This window comes from Lepidochelys olivacea (assembly GCF_965140295.1).
Source record: "Lepidochelys olivacea isolate rLepOli2 genome assembly, chromosome: 1".
In the NCBI taxonomy this organism is placed as follows: domain Eukaryota; kingdom Metazoa; phylum Chordata; order Testudines; family Cheloniidae; genus Lepidochelys; species Lepidochelys olivacea.
In genome coordinates, this window is record NC_140411.1 from 352,674,967 (window position 1) to 352,694,820 (window position 19,854).

General features: G+C 53.5%; 1 protein-coding gene across 1 annotated transcript in view; it reads left to right on the forward strand.

The window, feature by feature from the left end:
* The window catches only part of SND1 (staphylococcal nuclease and tudor domain containing 1), a 490,888-nt gene that overhangs the window by 186,659 nt on the left and 284,375 nt on the right, over window positions 1-19,854 (forward strand). The window contains exon 12 of the mRNA XM_084617794.1: window positions 4,246-4,346. Within this exon, the coding sequence (XP_084473920.1) occupies window positions 4,246-4,346 (101 nt within the window). The remainder of the gene's footprint in view (window positions 1-4,245; window positions 4,347-19,854) is intronic.

The window sequence follows — 19,854 nt, forward strand, 5'->3', positions numbered from 1 at the left end:
GGCCGTGACCGTGTGCTGGAGCGTGAATGGGAGAAGTCATCCAAGCTGCTGCTCGCGTGAGCAGGCCTTTGGGTTAGCTGCCTTTCCCCCTCTTTAGCCACAAGCTATTGCCTGCTTCTGGTCAAGGCGTCTCCTAAATGAGCTGCTCCTTGCTGCTGAGCTGTATGGATGTGTGAGAAACCCTGGGGTAGTTTGAATTTCCTAACTTGCCTTTCCAAATAATCATTCCTCTCCCCTCCCCCCATATATTTGACAGTAGTTTCACCAGAAGGAATTACTTTAACCTCTCCCCTTAATTGCTCCTTAATTGACAGATTTCAGAGTAACAGCCGTGTTAGTCTGTATTCGCAAAAAGAAAAGGAGGACTTGTGGCACCTTAGAGACTAACCAATTTATTTGAGCATGAGCTTTCTTGAGCTACAGCTCACTTCATCGGCTGCATACTGTGGAAACTGCAGCAGAAATGGCCCAACTTGATGATCACTTTAGATAAGCTATTACCAGCAGGACAGTGGGGTGGGAGGAGGTATTGTTTCATGATCTCTGTGTGTATATAATGTCTGCTGCAGTTTCCACAGTATGCATCCGATGAAGTGAGCTGTAGCTCACGAAAGCTCATGCTCAAATAAATTGGTTAGTCTCTAAGGTGCCTCAAGTACTCCTTTTCTTTTAATTGACAGAGCTTCCTCTTGTTGCTTCCCAAACATGGCTAGATGCGTTGTACGAGCAAGTGAGCTGATGGCAGGAGTCTTTGCGCGAGTTGTACCTTTTTGCATTTTTATGCTCCTTTAAAATGCAAGGCTTGTAAAGAGCCTTGAAAGGGCTTTAAAGACATTCGTGTAACATTGATGAACTTGATGCCTGTCTGTCTCCTGCTTCCTTTTGACTTGATCAGTCGAAGCTGAAAGCGGAACAAAGGTGCTAGCTCAAAGTACAAGGGGTAAAGCAGAGGAAAAAACCCTACCTGGGGAAAAAAAAAGTGATGTATAAAAGATTCCTCCTGCTGGCTGGCTGGCTGGCTGCAGAGCACAGCTGAGCTGTGGGAGCCTGTCTCCAAAATCTCTCTGGTCTCCTTGGTGGGAGCACTCACTTGGTAGCTCTGTTGCATGGGCGGGGTGAGTAGCAAGGCTTTCTATTCCCTGAGGAGGGAGAAGAGCTGTATGCTCCATGAAGTCCACTAGAGACTCGGCTATTGCTGATCTTCTTTGTGTGCAAGGTGCCCAGATGCTGCAGTGAGGGAACCCTAGGGCTGAGAGATGGCTTAGACCTGTGGGCATCTGAGACACTTGAAGCTCCCTTGGTTGGTGACCTACCAAGGGAGACCTAGTGCTGGGCCCTGTCAGCGCCTATCTCCTCCTTTTTGCTGCCTGATTACCTCCAAGCAGGGGAGAGTCACCCTCCCTGCCTCCCACTGACCCTTCCTTCCTCCCTAAAACCAGCTGCTTCCACCTTCCCTCCCAAGAAACCAGGCCTGGGAAAGCACGCCTTAGAGCGCGATCTGCCAGGCCACAAACCCAGCAGGTGATGAAACACAGGCCGGGCCCGTGGCAGCTCCGGGGCCTTGTCTGCACTGGGTATGTCTGGCTCCCCTGGGGCATACTGCTGGTGCAGGCTCGGTGGGGCAGATGCTCCTGTGCCATTCCCACACCACAGCTGCTGCCTTTGCTGCTGGAAAATGATGGGTCTGAACTCTGCTAGCAGGAGACAGTCCCACAGTAGCTGGGAAATCCAAGCCCCTGCAAGTCTGGCAAGGCAGATGGCTTGATGCTGACACCCTCTCCCACCTCCATCCCCCAATTACTAGAATAACCTCGGCTTTATCTGGATTAAGTGGCAGTTAAAATGTTGGGAAGTAAGATTTTGGAGTAAACAAAGCAGCTGGATTAAGTTGGATTTACACAGAAATGTAGATGTTGGCATGAATTAAGTAATAGGCTTTGTTCAAACACTTCAGCCCTTCAGTTGAAATTCCCCTAGCCCCTCTTGTGCTGCCCTTTCTATTGCAGTTGGGAATTGCTGTTCAAACTTGCCGGTACTGGATTGGACACCTGTACCACTGCATTGTGCAGAGCTAGCTGATGAGTTGGAATTCTGTTGCATTTGTTCGAAAATTGATGGTCAAGCTGACCGAAAGGGGCCCATTTAACTTCACACCATAGAGCTTCTGTTCCCCCGTCACATCAGACAGTGCCAAGGGGGCATTCGGCACAACTGAAGGGAGGTCCGTTCAAAATGGAGAAGAAAATGCTTTGTCATATAATGTTTGTTTGGCGTGTGGAACTCCCTGCTACAGGAAACTAAATCCAAGAAGTTAGCAAGGTTCAAAGGAGGTTTGGATAGTATCCAGATAACATCTTAGAGGAGTAAAAGCTAAATTTGGAAGGGGGAGAGCCCCTGTTCCAGGGTTCAAACCAATCTCTATTCCAGTTTGGGATGAGACCTTTATGGGGAGGGCAGATTATCCCCCATCTGTCCCCCACTGGGCTTCTTGCCCCTTTCTCTCTCTGTCAGTGACAGGATGCAGGACAGGATGGGCCTCTGGGTCTGATCCATCTGGCAATTCCTGTGGAGCGGGACCTGCTTTTCAGATAGTGCTGAGAACGGCCCCTGGGAAGAGCAGGCTCCTTTAATGCATCAAAGTTGGGCAGCCAAGGCCAAGAGTCACTCTTGAAAATGTAGAAAGAAGGGGAGGACGTGTGGCACCTTAGAGACGAACCCATTTATTTGAGCATAAGCTGCCGCTCACTGCATCAGCTGCATCCCTTGAAAATGTAGGCTGGTAAAGTCTGCATTCAGGATCTCCCACCTGTCTCTTCCACTCGGGCTTTTCGCCCTGTGTAAACCACGTTGGGTTTGGCTGATTTCCTCAGTTGTGGCTCCTCCGCACTGGTGCATCATCTGTAGCCTTCTTGAAAGGGAACAGGGATAGAATGGCACTATCTGAGCCCTTTACCACGCACAGCAGCATCCCTGGGAATTTTTATGCAGGGGTGACTTAGATTGCAGGGAGGGCGCATGGGGCAGGAACAGCTCCCCCTGCCCTGGCTACAGGAGCCTCTGGAGGGTAAAAGTTCTCCCTGTGCAGAGAGCTGGCACAGGAGTGAGTGCTGCTTCAGCCCAGAGGGGTTTGTATCGTGCAGTCACTGGGAGACGATGGCCAGCAGCTTTGACCCTGGGAAGTCAAGGTTGGCAGTCTGGGCCTGTCTGTAGTGGGAGACTAAGGGTGGAGGTGTGGCCCCGTCAAAGTCAATGTTGTCACTGATGCTGCAGGGCCAGGGTTTCACCCATTGTGTGTGTTAACAGCCCACATGATTCAAAGCCCAGTGTAGACAGGTCTAGCTGTAGTTCACAGAGCTCGGCTGGTCAAGGTGGACCTGGTGGGGAGCTTAGACTACGAACTGCCCAGCTAACCTGTTAAAGCTGCCACTCGCCCTGTCTGCAGCAGGGTTGTAGCAACCGTGTTTTACAAACACCCTTGTCGAGTGTGGACAGACACTAGCCGGCTAACTCCAGATGCACGGGTCTCAAGTGGTTTGGGAACTGAATGCTAATGACAGTATGATACTGTCCAAGGTGGATGCTGATTTATATATTTAATTGGTATCCAAAGGGGTGTTTTCCCAAACAATGATTTGTAGCTGGTTCTCAACACCCCACTGATAAGCAATGTGCCCCCATCTCTGCCAGCTGCCCACCTGTGTTAATGACCGCTGCCATTGGCAGCAGCAGGACTAAGAGCTCTAGCTAGTTTGCGTAAAATTATAGGCATGGCCGTATGCTGGCGCCCTGCTGCATCTTGTGTGCGTTTGGGAGCGAGAAGCAGCGAAGTGGGGTCAGTCCTGCTCTCGCAGTCCAAACGCTGGAGCTGCGCTTTCCTCCCCGAGCCAAGGGCTGCAGCAGTGAAGTTCTGTGCAGTTTGTTAAACCTGGAAGGCTCCTGGTGTACATGTTCTCTGCTATTGTCTCCTGCTGGCCTGTCAGATGCTACACTTGTAACTCACTGCACTGGCTGGCGTTAGCTGGGAAGTGCATGCTTTGATCCGACGGGGTATTTAGGAGCCTGTAGTTGGTTCTGGGTGTGGGCAGGTGGGCTCCCTTGTGAAAGGAGAGGGGGCTGGGGAGGGTCACATTCAGAGAGCCCCTGGGCAGTATGGGTGCCGAGGCCCCTTCGCCCTGGGCTCGTTCCGTCGTTACCATGTGCTCTGGTGGTTAATGAAGTCTCAGATCTGGCTGCCTTCTCTTGCAGGTGAACGTCACTGTGGACTATATCAGACCAGCCAGCACCGCCACAGAGGCTGCACCTGCCTTCTCGGAGCGCACCTGTGCGACCGTTGCCATTGGAGGCATGTGAGTATCGCCCTAGGCAGGCTGGGAACCCCGGGCTGGCCAGCTCTGAGATTGGGCACAGACTTACCAGCATTTCCAGCCACAGTTGAGTGGGATGATCATACCTGGCACTCTCGCTGATACCACCTTGGCCCCAGTGTCCCAGTTTAATGCGCAGGGCACCACAATGCGGGTTTTATAGCAGGTCTCAGTTGTAGATCCCAACGCCAGGTGAGGCTGTCGGGATTACCTAGTCCAGCGGGTCTCAAACTTTGTTGCACTGCGACTCCAACCCCAGTGCCCTGTCGTTACTCTAGAACCATGGCTGTCATTAGGGGGTGGCAAGCAGGGCAATTGCCGGGGCCCCCCCCAAAGCTATGTTGCTCAGGCTTCTGCTTTCTGCCCTGCTCCAGTGAGTCTAAGGCCGGCCCTGGCGACCCCATTAAAACAAACTCGCGACCCACAGTTTGAGAACCGCTGAGCTAGTCTGCTTCTCTGTGTGACACAGGCCAGAGAACGGCCCCATCTCCTGAGCGTTTCTGGTTTTTGCTTTATGCTGCAGACAGCACTAAGTGCTGCTGCTTAGATGTTTTGGTGTGGAAGCCGAAGTCTACATGACAAATGTGTGTTCACACCCCTGAGCAGCCCAGTTCTAACCCCTGCAGGAAATGCAGACAAGCCCTAAGTCCTTGCGGTTTTTAGCCTTTCTGCACCTGTTGCCTCGTACAGGCGATAGCCCTCTTAGGAGTAGGCACGGTTACCCTCGTGGTGAGTGCTAATACAAGCGGGGGATGTGCCCCAGCTTTGCGTTTTTCCGACTGTGACTGTTGGCAAGAATCTCCTGCCCACGCTTAGCATGGTCAGTCTGCAAAGCCCTTTGCATGTATTACTTCCCCTCTCTGCCCTGCCTTGTGGTGGTTCCGTGTTCTCGTACCCATATCAGACAGGGAATCACAAGGAGAAAGCAAATGTGACTTGCTCTCCATCCCTAAGGGGGTCACTGGCACAGCTGGGGTTAAAGCTTGTGAGCTTCTGGCTCCCAATCCTGTGCACTGGCCATCCGCCCAAACTGCTAGTGTTTTACAAGCCATGTAAGGGGGCCATGCAGCTCCGAGTCCCCTGTGCTCAGATGCATGGGCTGGCCACCTCCCTGTCTCATGCTGCTCTTTCCAGCTCTTCTTTCCATCAAGTAATTTACACATTATTTAACAGCTGCTCGAGTGCTTCTGAGCCAGGCAGCTGTGAGTGGGCTGAGCCTGCAGCCAGATCCTGGCTCATGGGTCTGTCATGCTCACCCTTGTCCCTTTGCCGGGCTGCTCTAAGGACCTTGGGGCAGGGACCCATGTGTTGCCTGTGTGGCTGAGGGATGAGGTGCTGCTCAGATGCAGACACCCCTGGGGCTGCTATCTCCTCTGGCTCTTGCCATACCCATAGGCAGGTATAGTGCTCAAAGCCCAACACAGCTTCGGGGATGCTGGGGGCACCGGGAGGAGGAGAGACTCCAAGGGCAGTTCTGAGCCCCTCGCTCTGGGATTTATTGACCAGGGGGTGCTCAGGAAGCACCAGATCAGTGCGGGTCCGTGCACTGTTGGGATTCCCAGCCGTGCCTGGTTATTGGAGAGATTTGGTTTATCCCCGCCCCACAGGAGCAGCTAGCCCATTAGCCCCCCTATGGCAGAGCTGACCCTATGTGGCTGCCATGTGTCTCTGGGTGGCTTGCAGCCTTCTAGTGCAGGTGTCTGCAGCCTCTGGATGGCACGGGAGGGCCCCAGGCACTGACACACGTGCTCAGTGCCTGCAGCCAAAAGCTTCCTGCGCCGACTCCGCTCTGGTCTGTGCTTGGGATGGGTGTATCTGGGACACATTCCCTTCCCCCAGCCCCTGGTAGCCATGGCAGGGTGGCTGGCCAATACCTGGCTCTTGTAGGACGGAAAGAACTTCCTTCTGGCTGTTTGTGTGGCCATGTCCTTAGAGTGCTGGGCTCGTTTGTGCTCTGAGGCAGTGTGTCTGGGGGTGCTGTACGAAGGGGTTGCCCTAGGCTTTTCTTCCCAGCGGTTAGTTTGGAAAGCACCCCAAGTGCTTTGGGGTGTGCCCTTTTGGTTTTCAGTCTGAGGGCAGGTCTACGCTTCAAACGCAGCCTTGCACAGCTGTGCCGCTGCAGCACTGTCATGGAGACGCGCTAAGCCAACGGGGAAAGCTGCTCCTGCCAGCTTAGTTACTCCCCCTCCGCGAAAGGCTGTAGCTAAGTTGTCAGGAGACGCTGTCCTGCCGACACAGCACTGTCTGCGTGTCTGCACCGGCACTGAGGTCGGTGTCGCTGGGGGTGTGGTTGTTCACACCCCCGAGCGACGGAGTTACACTAAAGTCGTTTTATTGTGCAGACCAGGGCCAAGGCCTAAGCTCTGGAGCTGTGTGTGCCTGGGGGGCCCTGCTGAGTGGAAGCCAGAAGTCCGCTCGTTCCTGAGCTTGAGTCTAATGAGGGCACTTGTGGCCTTCAGCCAGGCTTGTAATTCCTGCTCCGGGCTCCAGCTGGCCCTGGGTGCAGCAGCGTGTGGACGGTGCGCTGTCAGCATGTAGCCTGTGCACCTCAGCACCAGGCAGGGGAGAGGATGGCTTAGAGGGCTGACGTCGGGATATGGAGCCGCGTGCCTCCAACTTGCTGGCTGGAATCTGTCCCAGGGGGTGCCTGTTGCCGTGAGCCAGCTCTGGGGCCTGTCTGGTCTGAGTCGAAGGGTTCAGTCTAGTTCCTAGTGGACAAAATTCCACAGGTGTCAAAGTGCCCCATGCCAGGCCCTCCCTTGAGCCCCCTTAGTGGCAGAGGGACAAAGGGTTGAAAGGGCCATAGAGACTGATTTCCCTTTTCACCTGGGGGTGGGTTTCCCCAAGGCAGAGCGGGGGTGGGAGGCTACTCGTAGGGGCTGGGCCTGCCTGCTGGGAGGAGGAGGTGTCGTCTCAGGGGTGGCCGCGTCTGGTTTCTTGGGAGACCTTGGGGGCAGCATTCGTGTGGCACTTACTGTCCGTCGGTGGTGGTTGGGCCTGCGATGTGCCAGGCGCTTCACAGATGTTGGGCTGGGGTGGTCCCCGGCCTGATGAGCTGGGTGGCAGGAGGAGGGTGCTGGGTGGCTACCCTTGTTCCTGCCCCTGGGGTTTGGCTGGGTCACAGTGGGGGAGTAGGAGTTACCATTCATCAGATGTAGTGGGGAGAATTGGCCTGGTCCCGACTGTGTCTGTGTCCCGTTGGGCTGATGGGGATGGCTGGAGAGGTTGGTGTCCTGTGAGCCCTGCTGCCCAGGGGAAGACGACAGATCGTTTCATAGCAGCTTGGACTGATGGTAGCGTTTCCTTTCTCCTGCATCGGAGCTGCTGACATGTGATGGCCTGGCATTCAGACCCTGACCCCTGTGGGGCTGCTGAAGGTAGCGGTGCCGTCCCTGGGGCTCTTCCTGCCACTCTGTGCCACGCTCAGCACCATGGTGTCTCGCCGCCCTTCTGGTGTACTCCCCACTGCAGGTTTCTAGCTTTTTCTCTCTGCATCCCTTGAGGGCGTTACTCTGATGAGGTGCGATCGTAGTATAAGCTGCAGCATCGCTGGACGGTAGGTAGAGGCAAATCCCCTTGCCCCTTGACAAGAATGACCCTCATTTGTGTGACTTCATTGAAACTCACTCAGGGTGCCAGTGACTGGGAGAGCGAAGGGCTGGCGTTCCCATGGTCAGTGGCCATGCTGCAGACAGAGGCTCTCAGTCCATCAGCTGTTTCTCTCCCACCTGACTCCTGTAGCTCCAAGGTGGCTCTCGAGCTGGGCCGGCCTGCGACACGTAAAGGGTCGTCCCACTTGCTCTGATACAACCGTGGTGGCATTAGCATAAAGTGCGTTCGAGCGCCCGTCAAAGTGAGATATCTCTCGCGCTGTGTGCTGGGAATGAAATGTGTGCAGCCGGTTTGGAACGGGGGGATGCAAAGGGGCTTCTCCGGTGCTGGGCTCAGCGAGGGAAGGAAAGGCTCAGAGTGGGTCTTGAGTTACCTGGCTGACTGTGTGCGCTAGCCAGCAACAGCACTCAGTTGGTAAATAGCATTTACATGTCCACGGCAGAGGCCTGGCTGGAATGGGGGAGGCTAGACGGGTGGAAAAGCCCAGCTGCCTCCCGTGGTGCAGGGCAACAGTAGCTCCCACGTGCTGTCTGGTCTCTCTTCAAATCATCCAAATGGTGGGGCCTGTATCGCTTTGGCTTGCAGTTGGGGCTGTTCCCTGTCGTAATTCCATCACATTGCTCCCAGCTATGGCCTTAGGCAGCTGTCCAGCTGCTCCTCTCCTCCCTTGGTGTTCACACCCCGCTGCAGGGCTGGCCCCTCCTGAACTGTTTCTAGCCCCACTGGGCAGGCTTAGCTCTTTTAATCTCTCCCCTCTTCCTGGGTTGCGTTCTGTGCCTCTTCTCTGAACTCCCTCCAGCTCTTCAGTATACTTCTGGCAGCGTGGTGCCTGGGACTGAATGGAGTGGTCAGGCCCGGGGCACCAGTGCCAGGACTCAGAGGGACACTGGTCAGGATTGGGCACTTACGCAGTAGCGGGAACATCTGGAGTTATACCAAAGATAAAAATACCCCACCACCAAGGACTGCCTGCCTTTGGATCAGGGCTTGAGCGGAGCGTTGGGGTGAGGACACAGAACAGCCGGCCCCGAGAAGGCTGTCACTGCTCACTGCCGTGAGATCTTGCGCTGCCTTCTGAAATGGCTGGTGCTGGCCACTGAGGGAGACAGAACACTGGGCTGGATGGACCTGGGCCTGGCACTCCGCATGCTCCTCGACAGGAAAGGGGCATCTCCGCCCTGCCCCGTGGCGTGATGTGCCTGCGTCTGCTGCCGTGAATTGAACTGACCTCTTTTCTGGCTGCTGCACCACAGAGCAAACTCCTGTCTGGCCTCGTCTCCCCCTTCCCATATCTCTGGCATTGCAGCTGAGCAGACCCCTCCCCCCACTGAGTGTCTATGTCCCAGGGAATCCCCCTCCCCCCCCAGCCTGCTTGCATCTTTCCAGAGTGATCCTCATTTTGTTTCAAACCCTAGCTCCTGTCACTACTTGCCTTGCCCTCCTCAGGGCGGTGGGGGTGGGGGTGGGGCAGGGGTTCTCCCAGTCCAATACCTATGAATTTCATTCGTATGCGGCCCTCTCCTTGCTCACTAATGAAGGAGTCAGATGATTCCAGCCCAGCGCCTGTTCTCTGGATTCGGCACGCCACAGAGCACGATGTCTGCCTACTCTGATTGCAGCTCGGCTCGCCCTGCGCTGGGTGTTCCTCGCCCCAGGAGCACTGTAGCCCTGTGCTGCTGAGGGGTTTCCTCTGTGTCGTTCAGAACTTACTGACCCCGGGGCAGGAATCGCTGCATGAAACCATCCCTTCTGTCTCCTTGTGCTGCGGGTGCATCGTCGTTGGGACTGAAAGGAGGTTCCCTGCAGCCCAAGGCGGGGCTGACCCCCCGTGATGATCGCTGTGCTGGAGAAGAGGTGCTAGTCTAATGGTTTCTGCTTGGTTCCAGCTGACTTCATTACTGTGGTGTCTGTGTGGAAATCTAACATTTAGCTGGGAAGGATTTTGGTGCATTTGCAATAGGACATCTGGGACCATGCAAATAGGCTGGAGTCTTCGTCAGAGTGTTAAATGCAAGGCCTTTTAACTGCGCGCAGAGGCAGGCAGCAGGGTACTTTGGATATGAATGGTTTGTCCACAGGGATATTGGGGTCGGGGAGGAGGGACGGGAGGTCAGGACTCAGGCAGAATGAACAGCTCTAGCTTAGTCTAGCCAGTCAGTGCTGCAGCCTTGGCTGTTAATCTGGGCACAAAGCGGAGTGTGTGCTGGGATGCCATTCCTGGGAGGACGTCTGGCTGCGCCCAGCCGCTGGGGATACAGAATGCTGGAAAGACCTTGGTGTCGTACCGATCTAGGAGTGGTGGTTGCTCCTTTTCCCGGCTCAGGATTCAGAGGCATCTGGGTGGGGGGAGAGCGTGATGGGACTCCTTAACGGGAGATGCAGTTTCCCTGGGTTACTCAGATTATCTGAGAGCAGCAAGGTGCCTATGGCACCTGTGAGGGAGGGGACCTGTACGATGGGCATCCAGGGTCAGTACAGCACCGTGGTGGGAGGGGAGGCAGCTCTAGGATGGAGGGGGTAGCAGGAGGGTAGTGCTACTCTGGCATACGGGAGCATCCCCCCACTGAGGGTGGGAGTGCTGCCTCAGGGGTGCTCTGGGGCATTGATGACACATGGGCAGGGCTTGGGGGGCAGCCACAGAGTGGGAACGAATAAGAGAATGGAAACTAACCCAACAGTTGCTGAACCTGAACTCCCCCTGCAAACGCTCAGAGCCTCCCATGCCCTCAAATGCTCTTGCTCTCAAACTGCATCATCACACGAGGTTCCTCTTCGGAGATACGGCCCCCACGCAGCACCATCTGCTGCTGCGGAGACAGCCAGGCGGTGGGGGGGAGTCTGAAGGATTAGCCACTCCTGGGTCAGTAAATATTTATCTCTTCCCACCAGTCCTGCAGTTCCCTCAAGTCAGCTGGAGCTTGTGGGAGTGAATCTCAGGGTGGGTACAGGGGGAGGACAGGGGGGTGAGGGCTCATCCTCAGCTGCTCTAAGTCAAGGGCACTTCACTGGAATCCAGGGGGCTGCGCTGGTTTCCGCCAGCTGGGGATCTGGCCCACCAGCAGACTGCACAAAGCTCCCTGCCCAGGGTAGTGGAGAGCTAAAGCAGCCATGCCAGCCAGCCATTCTCGGGGGAGGCCTGTCCATAGATATGCAGGAACTTTGATCCATGAGAGCCCTTCCATCCCAATTGTCTGTCAGTACGTCTGGGGCTGAGTAAGCGGTGCAGACACCTGTTGCTTGGGGGGCTCCCCAGCCGGGCTGCGTGTTCTGTGGCGGCTCATCCTGGGTTGGAAGGAAGCCTACTTCTCTGCCTGCTGTCACCTGCACTTAGTGTCTCCAGCTGCAAATTGCTTTCAGATAACTTCCGAGTTTGATCCCCGTTTTGGGAGTGAACCTGACGTGAAATTGCAGAGCTGCTGGTTGCGCTGATCTTTCGGCCCTGCATGGTGTAATGAGAGAATGGTAAGGGGAGTTGAGCTGAAGGTAGGAGTTGGTTTGAAAGTGCATATCTGTGTGGTAAAAATGGCACCGTGGTGCTGATGGGGCCTGATCCCTGTGTGTGCTCACTTAGCATAGCCAGCAAGCATCTCTGAAGAGCTTCACTGCTCCTCACTCTCATAAACTGTTTGCTGAGCCGGCGCAGATGCCAGAGCCTGGGCTGGATTCTCTGCTGGGTCCCATATCCTTGGTGCAGCTAATGGCTGCGTTGAATTGTGTTCTGCCGGGCAGCCTGCTGAGGACAGTGGGGTTCCTCGCAGTAACTGAAGGTAGAATTTGAGGGCATGAGGGTTGTGGAGTTTGGCCTTTAGGCCTTTATTGTAGGTGAGGTGTATGGGCAGAAAAGAAAACCCAGCTTGGCTCTAGGAATGAGGCTGTTTGTATCACTGGCAATTTGTAAATTCCAAGGCCAGAAGGGGGACCATTGTGATCACCTAGTCTGACCACTATATAGCACAGGCCAGAGACTTGTCCCACAATAATTCCTAGAGCAGAGCTGTTAGAAAAACATCCAAACTTGGTTTAAAAATTGTTTGTGATGAAGAATCCACATTGACCCTTGGAGAATTGTTCCAGTGGTTAATTACTCTTGCTATTAAAATTTTATCTCTTCTTTCTGGTATGAATTAGTCTAGCTTCAATTGCCAGCCTTTGGATTGTTAGACCTTTCTCTGCTAGGCTGAAGAGCCCATGATCAAATACTTGCCCCACATAGGTACTTATAGACTGTGATCAAATCACCACTGAGCCTTCTCTTCTCTTTGTTGAGCTAAATAGATTGAGCTCCTTGAGTCGGTCACTGTAAGGCAGGTTTTCTAATAATTTGATCATTCTCGTGGTTCTTTGCTGACCCCTCTCCAATTTTTCAACCCTCTTTGAATGGTGGCCATCTGTGACAAAGTGGGACTGTTCTTAATGTTTCCTCTGAATAGTGTGGGGGTGCCTCAGTTTCCCTTATGCGGTTCTTAAGTATCTAGGTGGTGGGATAAGGGTGTAGGATCACTGCAGAGCCCTAGAGGGCAGGTGTGTGCAGGGGTCTGGACACAGAGAATGGCCAACACCCTGTTTCCTGGCAGCTGATGGCCTGGGCCCTTCCCCCCTGCAAGGTGAGAGCTGAAGGGTTGGAGAACAAAGGAACCAGGTGACCTGACACGGAAAGGGACAAAGCCCGGAGGAGGAGGGGCTGGAGAGAGTTTCAGTTTGGGGCTGGCTGGGGACGAGGAGTGAAGGGCAGACGGGGTTTTCTGGCTCACTGCCCCCCAAAATGGACCCAGCTGAGGGGTCCTGTTCTCTGCACCTACAAGCTCTGTGTTAGACCATGTTCCTGTCGTCTAATAAACCTCCTGTTTTACTGGCTGGCTGAGAGTCCCGTCTGGCTGCGGAGTTGTGGGGCAGGACCCTCTGGCTTCCCTAGGACCCCGCCTGAGCGGACTCGCTGGGGGAAGCGCACGGAGGGGTAGAGGATGCTGAATGCTCGGAGGTCAGACCCAGGAAGGTGGAAGCTGTGTGTCCTGCAGACAGGCTGCTCCCAGAAAGGAGACTTCCCCAGAGTCCTTTCTGGCTTCGTCGGGAGCAGTTCCAGAGCATCGCCCGGGGACTCCGTGACACCATCAAAGCTGTACATGGCATTCCATCAGCAGGCGCTGGGAGATGTAAGTGGGGAGGATCTAAGAGGATTTGACGGGACTTGCTGAGGCAATAGACAGTGCTTGTGTCCGCGCAGGGAATGCACGGTGAACGCAGCCCATCCTGCAGTCACCTGTTCAGCCTGTGGACCTGCTTGGGGAGGATGCTGTGGCCAATAGTACCCCAAGTTTTACCTGCTTTCAGCACTGCCCCCAAACTTGTTCTGATACTGGAAACCCCCGCCCTCCAAAACAAGACAACACCTTATTGGAAACAGCCCTCTTTCCTACCAGAGACCCTACAATAACACCTGCAGGCAGCTGCGTGTCTTTAGGGGCTCACGCCCATCTCACTGCCATATCCTCCTCCAGTGCTGGAATTCGAGATGGGGATGTTGTGTTCAGTCCACCTCCGAGGGGCCAGTGCCGGGACCTCTGTGCTCTGTCTAGTCTGCTGTGACCTGTAACACCCCCGGTCATGTGAGTGGAAGAATGGTGCAGTGCCCACCCTCTGTCTCACATGGGTAAAGTGTGGGGAGGGAAGGTGAACTACAGGCTTCCTAGCCCTGGGCATCCCTTTAAGTGATGGCACCTGGCTTCAAACCCAGGGTGGCACAGGAGAATAGAACAGCAACCTCTTCATTAGCTGGAGCTCACTTGTCCCTTGGGGTTGTATAAATGCCGTGCCCTGGGGGAGGCTGGCTTGGCAGAGTTCCCAACCGTGAGGCAAATGGCCTGGTGCTCTCTTCCCTGTGCTCTGAATTCAGGGACCTTTCTCCTAGCCCCTCCCATCACCCAAACTCCCACATTTCTTTCAGAGCTGTTGGCCATCCACTGAGACCTTTGGGTAACTGTAAGGACCCCCCTGCCTCACCTCCAGCCACACATTGGTCATTAACCAGCTTTGAACCTGGGACCTTCGGAGTTGGGATACAGACTTCTGGTGTCTGTGCTTAGAGTGACTCTGTTGGTTGGTGGCAGTAGCAGGCTGTTATCCTGTATGGGCAGTGCAGCACACTTGCCCCTGCACTGCTTGCACACAGAAGGGGAGCTCTTTGCAACCCCATGAGCTCTCTGCAGGTATGTGCAGCGGGGAGTTTGCAGAGACTAGACCCCACATGGCTTTGGTCACCAAGCACCATGGCTCTGCAGCAGCTCTCGTTTTTTGTTCAACACAGGTAAGGTCAGAGGTTCAAACTCTGCTGTCACAACACAACTCTGCAACGGGAGAGAGTCACCCTGCGGAAAATTAAATAAATCCAAGGGAATGAGAATGGACCCTGCCCCTGCCTCCTCCAGATCCCACCCAGGGGTGCAGGAGGGACTTGCAGCCTTAGCAGGGCAGCAGTTACCCTGTGGGATGAAGTGGGGGGGCCGCTCGTGTGCTAACTGGAATGGAGCGTGTGTGAGGTGGGGTGTGAGGCGAATGGTTTTAATAGTACTATCGGTTAAACATTCAAACCCCCATGAACACAATGACAATGTAGGTGGGGTTCAGGAACCCGGGGAGCACCTGTGTGAGTGTGGCGTTACTGGGCCTTACTGGAGCTGTTGTCGTTCCACGTTCTACTCTGCCCAGCTGGGTTTGCATTTCCAGTGCGCTGTGTTCGCATGAAGCGTGTCTGGGACCCGCTGGTGCAGGCCGAGCTGCTGCCTTTATTTCTCTTTGAAAGTGTTAAGTCGTGTCTGAAAGTAACCCCCGACAGCAGCGCTCTAAGCTGGCAAGTGGGCATTTGAGGGCTGATCAACTCTACTGCTTAAGTTGATGCAACTTACCGCGCTCAGGGGTGTGAAAGAGACGACATCCCCCTGAGCGGTGCAAGTACAGTGACCTAAGCGCTGTCCACGCTGACACTATGTTGGCAGGAGATGCTCTCCTGCTGGCCTAGCCTCTGCTTCTTGCGGAGCTGGAGTAATTTTGCTGATGGGAGAGCGCTCTCCCCTCGGCATAGCGCATCTTCCCCAGACGTGCTACAGTGGTGCAGCTGCGCCGATGTAGCGCTGTAGTGTAGACTTGCCCTGAGTGGCAACGGTGCTCGCTTCTCCCTGGCGCGCTCTGACAGCCAGGGCCGGGGAGGACTTCGATGGTTTTTAGAAAGGGCAGCTTTCTGGCTGCAAATCGTGTTTGCCAAGTGTGGGAGGAGTTTGCCTCGCACCGTAATCACTGTGAAAGGCCAGAGAGTTGTTAGCTGTACAGTGGTGCTGCCCAGCTTGCAAGTGCCCCTGTATACCTCCTCTCCCCTCTTCCATTGTTAGGCTCCTGCTGGGCTCAGCCTGCCTCCTGTGTGCTGGGCCTGTACCCTGTCTGCAGCTGAGAGCAGCAACTGCCTGTCCTCCGGCTTGGATTACAGGGTCAGTGCTACAGATCGAAAGGTTGATTCCTTGTAGCTCTGGGGCCTGTTGTAATGACTGGCCTGTCTGCGCAACAGGCAACTGCTAAATGAGACTACAGGGAAATGTTTGCTTTATCCCCATTGATGGGCCCAGGCTCTAATTACAGGGCTGGCAAGGCCAGGCACCTCCCCGATTTTGCCTGGCTCCCGAGATCTCCCTGGCTGCCTGTGAGATCTCCCTGGCTGCCACAGGCACGGTGGGGTCAGGGAGAGAACTCCATTGTTTCCTCGTAGACTTCACTGGCTATCTATCCATCTCCTGTCTGTATCTACGTTGGAAGCTCTGGGGGCAAGGGCCCCCTCTTGAGTTCTTTTTCATCCCGTAGATCTTCCATACACAGTTTAGGAAGGCAGCAGGCCGCTCCCTGGTATCAAAACGGTTGAGAAACACTGATCTGGAGCCTTCATCTCTCGCATGACAATGCTTCAGAGCTTAACTTCCCAGAGCACTGGGCAACTCTCCCTGGCTGGTCTTCACTTGGCAGCCACGGCGGGCTCTTGGCTGGAGAGGGCCTGAGCATGCACCTTTGCTCATTGTTTCCCAATGATCTCAACTGCTTTGGGGCCTTGCAGCATCTCCCGAGGAGCTTGCAGAGCTCCTGCCCCTGTTGGCATGATGCCCCAAGGAGGGGGTTCCTGTTTGGTTGGGGCCCCTATTAACTCCTACCCACCCAAAATCCATAGCACTGGTAACGTTTTGACACTGAAGGATGCTCTGCCCTGGAGTTCCTTTCAGTGACTCTGGTGCATGGATCTCACCACCCACAGCTGCTCTGCGGGGACACACACTGCTCTTATCCCCGTCTACAGAGGCTTCTTTTCCTGACTTCTTATACCCATCGCTCTCCCCTGTCTTTGTGTGTGGCATATGGGCCTGCACTAGTGCAGAGCACACCCTGGCAGTAGTTCCAGGATGCAAATTATTCTGGTTTAGTCTGACTGAACAACACTATCCAAAGTCGAGAGAAACTTAAGCAGCTAGGAGAAAAAGTTTCTGCAGATGGAAAGTCCTTTGAAAACCCCGCTACCAGATTTTCTGGGGAGAATTGCAAAATGAGTTTCACGTTATTAAAGAGAGGAGGGGAGAAAAAGGCAGCTTGAGAACGGCTATTTTTCACTCTGGCATTCTTTAAGCAGCAAAAACTATATTTCATGGCCTAATAAGATTTTTCCACAGCAACTGGCTTTTCATCTGTGTTCTCCTATTCCCGTTCTTTAATCTGGGTTTAACTGTGGTGCATCTCCTCTTTGCCGCAGCTCCAGCAGCCCGTTCAAAATGCTTTTATGTCAAAAAGGGAGCTGTGCGGGCAGAAGTTGTTGTTCAGTTTCCATTCTTGCTGCCTTAAAGGCGTTGCTATCAGCTTGTTGGTTGGGCCTGAAATGGGGCATCCTGTCCCAGAGGCTGAGAACCACTGGATTCCCATAGCCTGGACTCTAGGCTGCAGGGGAAAGAGGAGGAGGTAGAGTTCTCACTGTGGCATTTTGTTCGCTACGTTCCAAGGCCGGGAGGGACCTGCTGTCTGATCTGTATAGCACAGGCCAGCACTTCCCCAAAGTCATTCCTGTCTGAACTAGAGCAGAACTCTTGGAAAAGCATTCATTCTTGATTTACAAATTTTCAGTGATGGAGAATCCACCATGACCCTTGGTAAATTGTTCCAATGTGTCGCAGGGCAAGCACACCCCATCCCCTTTTGGGGTGGGGTAAGGGTTGTTCTAGCCCTGAGCTATCACCCTTAGTCCCAGTGTAGCATGGCCTAGGGGCCAAAGTCAATATGGCTGCCCTCTCCCTCAGGGCTGTGTGGCCCAATGGCCAGAGTCGATATAGCTGCCCTCCTCAGCAGGGCTGTGTGGTCTAGTGACCAGGGTCAGGGAAGTGGGCTACCACCTAGGGGTGGGTGGCGGCCAGGGTAGGGGGACCCAGGCCCTCCCTATTCTGCTGCATCCTGACAGTGGTAATTGTGCTCGTCAGTGAGTCAGCGGGGATCGAACCAAAACACGCTGACACCCCCAGCACAATGACTAGTCCTCCTGGGCTATTTTCTACGCTGTCCCTGATGCACTGCTCCGGGCATCTCCCGGGTTTCTAGGCTCCTTGGCCTGTGCAGCTCCCTGCAGCTCCAACCCTCCTTGGGTGTCTGCCTGGGGCTCTGCGCCTCTGCCTTCCACAATCTGGGGCTTCAGCAGCTCCTGGGCTAGAGTGCCTGACCTGTTCTCCCTCCTGTCTCCAGCCGGAGCATGCCTGGCAGGGCCAAGGGGGCATGGTCTCCTCAGACCATAGGGTGGAGTTAACCCCTGCAGGATCAGTGCTGGGCAAGTACACCCCATCACCCAATGATTAATTACTGTTAAAAATGTACCTTATTTCCAGCCCGACTTTGTCTCGTGTCACCTTCCAGCCATTGGATCCTGTGTAGCCCTTTCTCTGCTAGGCTGAAGAGCCCATTATTAAATATTTGTTTCCCAAGTAGGACTGTGATCAAGTCACCCTTAACCTTCTCTTTGTTAAGATACATAGATTAAGCTCCTTGAACCTCTCACTGTAAGACATTTTCTAATCCTTTAATCATCCTCGTGGCTCTTCTCTTGACCCCTCTCCAGTTTATCAACATCCTTCTTGCCTTGTGGACACCAGAACTGGACACAGGATTCCAGCAGCTGTTGCACTAGTGCCAAATACAGAGATAACACAACCTCTCTGCTGTTTCCGCTGCGTATGCGTTCAAGGCCTGCAATAGCCCTTTTGGCCACAGCCTTGCTCTGGGACCTCGTGTTCAGCTGATTATCCCACACGACCCCCAAATCTTTTTCAGGGTCCCTGCTTCCCAGGGTATGGTCCCCCATTCTTTGTTCCTAGATTATATTAAAAAAAATATACTGACAAGTTAGTTGTATTCAAGTCAGGAGGCCTGATTAAATTAAACCTAGGGTACTTAAGGAACTAGCTGAAGCAATCTTGGAACTGTTAGTAATTATCTTTGAGAATTCCTGGAGGATGGGCAAGGTCCCAGAGGACTGAAGAAGGGCAAATCTTTAGAAAGAGAAAGAGGATGCAGAAAAATTATAGATCAGTCAACCTCACTTCAATCATTTGTTCCAGTATCTTTCCAGGTATTGAACAATCAGTTTGTAAGCACCTAGAGGATACTACGGTTACAAGGAATAGCCAGCATGGATTTGTCAAGAACAAAACATACCAAACCAACCTAATTTCCTCCTTTTGAGAGGTTACTGGCCTAGTAGGATGCGGGGGGGTGGGGGGGAGCAGTAGGTGTGATATATCTTGATTTCAGTAAAGCTTTTGACATAGTCCCCCATGTCATTCTCATAAGAAAACTATGGAAATGCAGTCTAGATTAAATGACTGCAAGGTGTGTACACAACTGGTTGAAATACCGTATTCCAAAGATTAATGATGAAACTGAAAGGATGTATCTAGTGGGGTCCCGCAGAAGTCAGTCCTTGGATAGTGGAGCGGCGAGTGTGCTTATAAAATTTGTAGATGACACCGAGCTGGGAGAGGCTACAAGTACGTTGGACAATGGGATTAGAATTCAAAACAATCTTGATAAATTGGAGAATAGGTCTGAGAGCAAGATGAAATTCAATAAAGACAAGTGCAAAATAACGCACTTAAGGGAAAATCAAAAGGACAATTCTAAACTGGGGAACATCTGGCTAGGTGGTAGTTCTGCTGAAAAGGAGCTGGGGGTTCGAGTGGATCACAAACTGAATGAGCCAACGTGATGCAGTTGTGAAAAAGGCGAATATTCTGAAGTGCTGTGATAAAGTGGGGATTTTTTGTAATTTTTTTAATGAATTCTGTGTGCCTCAGTTTCCCATATACTGTGCATTGCTACCCTATGTGTGGGGGGAAGGATTGAGGGCAAGTCTACAGTACAAAATTAAGTCAACCTAAGTTAAGTTGCTGTACAGCCACCGCAGTAATTGAATTGCTTTTACACGTTCACACTACACTCCTTGTGTTGGCAGAGCGTGTCCTCACCAGGAGTGCTTGCATCAATTTTACTGCCAACGTGGGGCATTGTGGGACTGTTTCTCAAAGGAAGCAACAGTGGATATAAGCAACGCAGTGTCTACGCAACTGCATTGACTTAAGTGCTATGCCTCTCGCAAAGGTGGAGTTAAGTTGGTGTAGTGGATGAGTTACGTTTGTGGGAGCTACATTTTAGTGTAGGCGCATACGGAGTTAAGTCGATGTAAGTTGCCTTACGTTGACCTAACTCTGCACTGTAGACCAGGCTGGAGTTTGCTCTAAGGGCAGGCCAAGAGACATAGACGTTTGTGTCAACTAGCTGTCTGAGCAGACTGAATGGGTCATTCAAAAGGACTGGCTGAGGC